This window comes from Hydra vulgaris, chromosome 03 (assembly GCF_038396675.1).
Source record: "Hydra vulgaris chromosome 03, alternate assembly HydraT2T_AEP".
NCBI classification, from domain to species: Eukaryota; Metazoa; Cnidaria; class Hydrozoa; order Anthoathecata; family Hydridae; genus Hydra; species Hydra vulgaris.
This window is the reverse complement of record NC_088922.1, coordinates 3005001-3013656: the sequence shown is the minus strand read 5'-3', so window position 1 is coordinate 3013656 and position 8656 is coordinate 3005001. Positions and strand designations below refer to the sequence as shown.

General features: G+C 25.9%; 1 protein-coding gene across 1 annotated transcript in view; it reads right to left on the bottom strand.

Moving 5' to 3' along the window:
- Positions 1 to 6256: 6256 nt before the first annotated feature.
- The window catches only part of LOC100197638 (PAN2-PAN3 deadenylation complex catalytic subunit PAN2), a 94229-nt gene continuing 91829 nt past the window's right edge, over positions 6257 to 8656 (bottom strand). Inside the window, exons 27-31 of the mRNA XM_065792062.1 lie at positions 8195 to 8280; positions 8063 to 8120; positions 7805 to 7984; positions 7456 to 7549; positions 6257 to 7149 (exon numbers count right to left, since the gene is read on the bottom strand). Coding sequence (XP_065648134.1) covers positions 6980 to 7149; positions 7456 to 7549; positions 7805 to 7984; positions 8063 to 8120; positions 8195 to 8280 — 588 coding nt within the window. The 3' untranslated portion in view covers positions 6257 to 6979. The remainder of the gene's footprint in view (positions 7150 to 7455; positions 7550 to 7804; positions 7985 to 8062; positions 8121 to 8194; positions 8281 to 8656) is intronic.

The window sequence follows — 8656 nt, the reverse complement described above, 5'->3', positions numbered from 1 at the left end:
TATTACGTTTGATTTGGTGTTTTTCGCTCTAAAGAACCAAAAGTAATAAGCATCTCTTCTTTAAATGGTTTCATTTTCGTTTGCATATATGGCAAGGTTGCATAACCATAGCACTTGGAAATTAGCCACACATTATTTTACAAAGTTTAAGATCAGATATGGATGAAAATTTGATTTTAGTTAAATTAAGACTGTTTATTAATAAAGAAACATTGTAGTGACTAATTGTAGTGACTTTCAGGAATATTTGGAATTAAAGCTAGTAAAAAAAAGTATTTGCAGAACCTTCTCTATATTTTGAACTCTGAAGTTCTGCATAAGTACTCCTTGTTGGTTTGTCTTTGTGATAATTTTTCTCAACTTCTAAATCACTTTGATATCACAATCTGAGAGTCTAAATCACTTCGATATCACAATCTGAGAGTGTTTTTTTTTAAATAAGAAAAATTTTGTTTTTACAAACTATAACTTTTATTTTAGTTTTAACTGAATTATTTGGAGAAAAATAAAAACATATTTTATTCACCTTCAGAAAGCCTCTTACTTTTATTCACCTTCAGAAAGTCTCCATCGTTACCGAGTTTGACTATTTGATTGCTAATTGTTCAATAAAGTTGAACAATTAGCTGAAGAACAAAGTTCATTGTCCAACTTGAAACTGTATCAATTTCTTGTTAGACAATGTAAGTCTTGATTGAATTCTTATTACAAAAAAAATATCTGTATTTGTAAGGGTTTTGCACATGTAGCAAATTTAATTCTTTTTGATCCTTGATCATATACTTTTTCTGAGATAATTTGAGAAGCAATCCGTTCTTTATCTTTAACTGAGTTTTGAGTTTTTTCTAACATTTTTACTGCTAACATTTTATTTCCACATTTGTGTTTCTTTCCTTTTCCAATGTTTGAAAGGCAAGGCTTACACATTTCTTTATGGAGTGAACGCGACTAGGAAAACTTACTACTTCTTCTTGTTTGGGTTATTTAACGTAAACTTGTTAGCTTGCAAATACTGCAGTAACAAGTTGCAGAGTTTCTGCTTAGAGTTGTAACAATATTTTTAGACCATTCTATTATAAAATCTGGCGAGTAGTTTTTTTGGCGTATATTGTTTCTACATTTATCACATATGCCAAGTGGATTTTTTGCATCATTGAAAACTTAATCAAAAGTGGACACTCTTTTTAATCGCTCAAACATTTAATAGTCTTGATGTCTTGTGTGCACAAAAATAACTTTTTTTTCTTCTGTTTGTGTTATGATCGCATATTTTTTTTGGATGAGACATAATAATAATTTTTATATATCAGAAAAGAAACAAACTTCTGAATTGACCCTAAAAACGTAAATATTTTGGTAAAAGAAATTTTGTGATTTTGGTGACATATCAATCCTAAATCTACTCATCGTAACAAATCCAACGATGTATGATAATTTCCGGGGTCAAAACACAAAACTAAAAAGTAGTTAAGGGCATGTGTGGATAATATTATTCTGTCTGTTAATGAGGCAAATCTTCTAAAACATTTTTTTTTTTTACTTTACAGCACAACACTTTTACTATAAGGTAATATTTGTCAATGGCTTTTTAAGTAAGTTTTTTATAGAAATTTTTTTTTTTTTTATTTGTCTAAATGTGTTTTTCTCAGTTTTTTAAAATTCACGATTTTCTTAACCTATTTTCATTACTTCAGGAATTGTTACTCTTGTTGTAATAGATTCTCCTTCAACTTTTATGACAATATGATATTTCAAGGTCAAGTTTCTCAAACTGTAGCATTTTTTAATTTTGTTATTTAAAAGCAAACATTTATTTAATTTAGATATGAACTATATATAAAATGTAAGGTAAGATTTTATTTAATTAGCGGTCTACCACCTGAACAAAGTTTGAATTATCCGAGGTTCAACGGAGAGTTTTTTTAGTAATCAATTAGACAATTTAAAGAGACCAAACAAAACATTTCAAGATAACAAAAGTTTGATTTCTTTATTTTACATTCGAAAAGTTTGATTTTCTATCCAAAGAAGCTTGCAGAATGAAATCAAAAAAATGGTTAGAGTTATATAGATTATTGAGTTGTATATATATATATATATATATATATATATATATATATATATATATATATATATATATATATATATATATATATATATATATATATCATTCACATACAAGGTACATGATTATAAAGCTATATTTTAAAGAAAAGTAAGAAGGAAGAAGTAAAAAATACTACTGATAAAAGTAAAAAGAGAAAGAAGAAATTTAATCTAGATTTGTTAAATTGGGTGACGATTTGTTATGCAGCAGCTACCATCTGTGTCATTTTTATTTGAGAATTTAGTGATAAATTGACAGCCAGTTGTAGTAAATGAATAAACTTATAACACTTGGCTGAAACATATTCAAATTTCCGACTCTCAATTTTATGGCAGAGAATACATGGGAGTTGATTAATTAGAGTAATACTAACTAACAATACAGCTCACTAATGAGGAACTGAAAGAAGCAAAAAAGAATCGCATTCAACCAAGTAATCTTTTGGATGAGTTACAGTGTCACACGCAAGCTGTAGAACGTTGTTTAAAGATGGTGACAGCTGTTTCTGCCTCTGTTTCTGGCGAAATAAAAAGAGATGGTATGATACGTGTCTGCCTGCAATCAAGAAAAAAGTATGCCAATATTTAACACCAAGGCACAATACAACACTGTTTAATAATATTTGTGCTTTATGTAGGTCAAAATTACGTAATAAATTTACCTGTTTGACTCCATTAAAATAACATGTTAATAAACTAGAAATAATTTCTAAATTTTCCCTATTTGGCCAAAAATTGCTGCAGGGGGTAATTCTTGTCCGAATTTTAGATTTCTTATAACTAATTTAGATATTTTGGAGAAACATGGAATTTTATAAAAAACATTTATTTCGCTACACTCTAATTCTCAAGGAGTAGAGAGACGCATCAAGCTTGTAACCAAAACTTCCAATCAAGTTTGCGGTTCGGCAGGTAGAGAAGGCTTCATTCGTGCAAGACTTGCATCCCAAAAAGTAATGCCTTTATTCAACACAAAAAGACAGTTTGAGTCAGTTTCAAACGAATCAGTTAGTTAAACTTTATTTCACCTAAACTTTAAACGTTTTTCAAAAATATTGTCCACTCTATTAAAACTTTATTTTTATATTATGAACTGCAGAGCTTGTTTGTCAGAAATTCATGAAACTGTTTTTTTGTAAAAACTGTGGCCTCTAATGGCACTGAAGACATTAAAATATTTTCTTAAAAATTGTAACCATTTCTAACTTAGTCATTGTGTAATGTTTAAATTCTATTACAACTTTAGTATGAAATATTTAGCAGTACTAATATTGTATATTATTATTTATAGATTTAAAACTTTGGATGATTGCAAATAATTTTTTTAAATTATTAGCTAACAGTATAAACAAATCTTTGTGATGTTGAGTAGTAAATCAAATATATAAATAGATACAGTATCCTGAAGAGACACTAATAAAAGTTCCATAAAAATATTTTGGGAACTCTGACCTAAAAACTAGTTTTTTAATATGTGTAAAGTAGATCTTATTTTAAGGAAAAAGTTAAATTAAAATATTTAATTTTCATGTTTCTACACTTTCCGCCGTTTATATTTTACATTAGCAATTACAAACAAAACCGTACAAACATATTAACAACAATTATCAAATTTATACGCACTATAATTACAAACCACTTGACGTCAGGAAACACTGTAACATATAACTTAATATAATTACAATTTTTTCATTTGAATATCCTTTTAATTAAGTTAAGTTATAGAAAACACAAATTAAAACGACTGTTGAAAAAAATAAGTTAGAGCTACTATTTTTCACAAAACTGCATATTTTTTTGCCTGGACATAAAATATTCCATAGAGATTTGTATTTAAGAGCCATATAATCAAGCGAAGTTTCTAAAAACCTTTAAGTATTTAAAAAGAGTAGCTTCTACAGCTGTAAAAATATTATTTTAGCAACAACAGTATAAATAAGGGTATGTTGTTAAAGTAATCATGTTGTATTACATCCTCAACATGCGGAGAACATATTAGATAATAAGATTAATGAAGTTGAATCAACTCAACTATATCAAGCTTACTTTCTCAATATTTATTAACTTTCTATGGAATCCTTTGAATTTTTGTGCATAATTTTCTCTTGCTTTAGAACGATGTGGAAAATTATTCATATTTGTTAGCAAGGAACAGTTGCTAAATTTTTATGGACACTTCTCTTTTATCTTTTTAAAATGTAGCTTTTATTTGAAATAAAATAATTAAAGGTTCAATAAAATCTATTCTTAATAATTGTTTATAATATATATTAGAGATACCACGAATAGTGATTTTGCCTAATACCAAACATTCAGATTGATTTCCCACTTAATAGCCAATTATTTGATAATGCTTACAAAATTCTAAGGGTTACAGTTTTCAAACTGAATTAATAAGTTAATACTGTAGTCACCGTAAGTGTATTTAATTTTAGGTTGTATTTCTTACAACTTAATGTATTTAATTTTAGGTTGTATTTCTTAAAACTTAGGTTGTATTTCTTACAAAAGCCATATAAATGCGTTAACAAGTAATTATTATTTAAAAGCTATTTCTATTGAAAAGTCAATTTAGTAAACATAAAAGACTTCGTATTCGATTATTATATTTAAAAATATATATATATATATATTTTCAAATATAATAACATAGATTAATATATATATATATATATATATATATATATATATATATATATATATATATATATATATATCTTTTAAAATCATATTCTTGTTATACGATATTTATATTTGTTAAGTTTGATTAAAACGGCTGCGTATAAACATTTTGTTTTAAATATATTTCGATGTAATTATATATTTATTTACACAATATTTCGCTGACCTTTTGCGGTCAGCATCATCAGGTGTAATTTGTTAATAAGAGAACAACACAACTAAAATAAGAGAAAACAACTTTTATAGTTTCAAAAGAGAAATGCTTATTAAACTTGTAAAAACAAAGTCAATATAAAAAAATGCTAAAATAGTCTGAGCAAATATCTCTGTGAGAAACATGTAAGAATTTAAATGTGTTTAAAGATTCTTTAAAATTACACCTGATGATGCTGACCGCAAAAGGTCAGCAAAATATTGTGTAAATAAATATATAATTACATCGAAATATATTTAAAACAAAATGTTTATACGTAGCCGTTTTAATCAAATTTAACAAATATATATATATATATATATATATATATATATATATATATATATATATATATATATATATATATATACAATCAAACTTAACAAATATACATATATATATATATATATATATATATATATATATATATATATATATATATATATATATATATATAATCAAATTTAACAAATATATATTATATATATATATATATATATATATATATATATATATATATATATATATATATATATATATATATATACACACACACAAGGTATATGATTATAAAGCTATATTTTTAAAAGGAAATAAAATTTACTTCAAAACTATCTTACGCGAATTTACAATATCCTTGGTTGTTTTATTGCTCAATACCCGAAAAAAAAAGTTGAATTTGTTTTGCTGTACGATTGCTGATACATCTTGGAAGTAAAACAAAGAATTAATAAAATTTATGCTGTGTTTGAAAACATTGAAGAGTGACTTAAGTGCATTCCTTCCTACTACATCAGGTTTTTGCATTAATACGTCTTTATAATTGCAAAGTTTAAAATTATGAAAATCATTAAAATAATAATAAAATTTAACGATAATAAAAAAGATTTTATGAAGAAAAAAAAAAACTGACTCTATTAAAAATCATTTTTTATATAAAACTTTACAAAGTTCGAGTTATCCGAGGTTTGACTTACCAAAGAATTTTTACAATAATCAACAAAACAATTTAAAGCGACCAAATGAAACAGTTCGAGGTAACAAAAGTTCGAGTTAACCAGAATTCGACTTGCGCAGTCATGTGTGTTAAGGATAACTTGCGCAATTATGCGTGTTAAGGATAACTTGCGCAGTCACGTGTGTTAAGGATAACTTGGCGGAAGTCATCTCAGATTTGCAAGGAGGTTTTTTTTGCATATTTATTTTTAAGAAAATGTGTTTATTTTAAACATTGTAATAAACATTTGAGCACAATAAGATTTAAAAATTTCATTAGCAATATTATACAAATATAATTTCAAAAAAGTTAAACGTGCTACAGTAAATATATTTTCTATTCATTACAAATCAACTTTTAGAATCACCGCAAAATTGAACGCAAATAATTTTGCGCGAAAATGAACTCAAATCATCTTGCTATGATCACGCGACCAGAAGATAAATTTATGAATTTTACATTTTAGTTACGAGCTTTTCAACTTGCTAACGGAAAATTCATGCAAACAAATAATCATAATAAAACCAACATGCTGACAAAGTTGTTTGTTAGGAAGGTATTAATGTTGATTTAAAGCTCTAAGCTGGGGGAGTTCAGGTTTTATAAATAATATTCTAAAATTGAAAATAAAAAAATAAGAACCCACTAAATAAATAAATTTTTAGATAAAAATCGGCGGAAAAGATGCATATTTTGTAAACATAAATAAAGTAGCATGAAAATTAAAAGGTGTGACTTGATGCACGCACTGTTAAGAAAACTGATTTAATATTTGATTCAAAGTTTTTTAGGTACTCAACGGTATTAAATCCTTTTAATAATTTAACATTTCTCACCGAACTTTTAAAAATAATATTTTTTTCATATAGTACTTTTTAAATCGATAGATAATACAACAATACATTGATAACATAGTCAATATATACATATTGTGGAGAAAAGAATTATCACAGTAGTCTTTGTGAAAATATTCTGTGTCTTATTAAGGTAGCTTTACTTAATCATTCAGGAACTTGCCAGTTGTATTGTCTTCCTGTATCGTATAAAATCTCTAACTCCTCTTCAAGTACCCACTCTCCTGCACGTAATAATTCACGGTATTTTTCGTACAACTTCAGAGCTGTGTAAGCATCTTCAGCACTATCATGACAATCCGCCTGAATCTTTATATCTATTTGCAAATACAAAAGAAAAAATTATTTTTTGCAAAGTCCATATTCGACTTATACATAATCTTAATTTAATCTCAACTATTTAATTTATACTTTATTATATATATATATATATATATATATATATATATATATATATATATATATATATATATATATATATATATATATATATATATTGTTTAATTCGATTTTATTTTTATATTTAAATTAATTAATTTAACTTACTAACAAAAAACTTATTATATTCAATTATTACTATCCTATCTATTTATATATATAATAAATTTAAGTGCAAAACTTACTTAAAAAGTGCCAAGCTAAAAATTTCAATGAAACATAACGTTGTTTAGGAATATGAAATAACTCGACAGTGTCCACCACTTGATCACGTGGTATCTACAAGGATTCCAAAATATCATATAATTGAAAAAAAAAGAAGTTAACTATTATAAAATAAACAGCATTCAATTTAAAAATACAACGTTCGTTTGAGTCAGAGATAGTTAGATTGTTTGTTCAAACAAGATTATTTTAAGAGCGCTATGGAGATTTATTAAAATGAATTCTAAAATAAAATACTTTTCGTATACACTGATTCCACCAAATACATTATTGTTTTTTGTCAAGTGAAATGAAATAAAATAAACTTACAACTAAATTTATAACTCTAAAATCTTTTTTTAATCCGTGACCGATAAAGACTACTTTTTGACCAATCAAATAACGTAACTTTTGGTATGCTAACTTTAATGTTGTCAAATGTTTTGAAGACATAGATGCGTCTAAATCACCAGGTTTAATGCCGGAGAATTTCGTTAAGTAGTCAACCACCTATCATTAAGTTAATTATCAAAAAATATTTGTAGCAAAAGTTTATTTCTAAACAACACATTAAAATATATTATATACCTGTTCTGATGTTGATATATAATCGTCGATAAAAGGAACACCTGTCAATGGTCCCCACCTAAATTTAAACTTTTATAAATGGAAACAAATTATAATTACATCTAATTACATAAAACGCAATATTTTATTTACCCTCGAACTACAGTGATTCTAGCAACGCTCATTTGACTTGGACGTAATGTGGATAATGTACCATCACGCCGCATCTCTGATTCTTCCTGAAATAAAAATATTTTAAAGAACTTTTTAAAATTTTAATTGGCCCATTTTTTCCCCCTTACATTATCTGCACTAATACAGCCTTTACGTTTTGCATTAATACAACCATTGCGTTTAATATATTTTCCCCACAATGATTAATACATTAGTAAAACCATCGCTCATCATTCTTATCATATTATATTTATTCTACAACCTTCTATATGTTCATTACGCTATAACGCTCTTATCAGTTTCTCTACACGAAGATGTGTGGAGTAGGGGGACATATTGTTAAAATAACTATTTGCAAAAAATGCATATATATTTTTTTAATTCTAATATCTACTTAGTAGTTCACAATAGTATTCAACAATTTATTTCAAGAATAAAAAT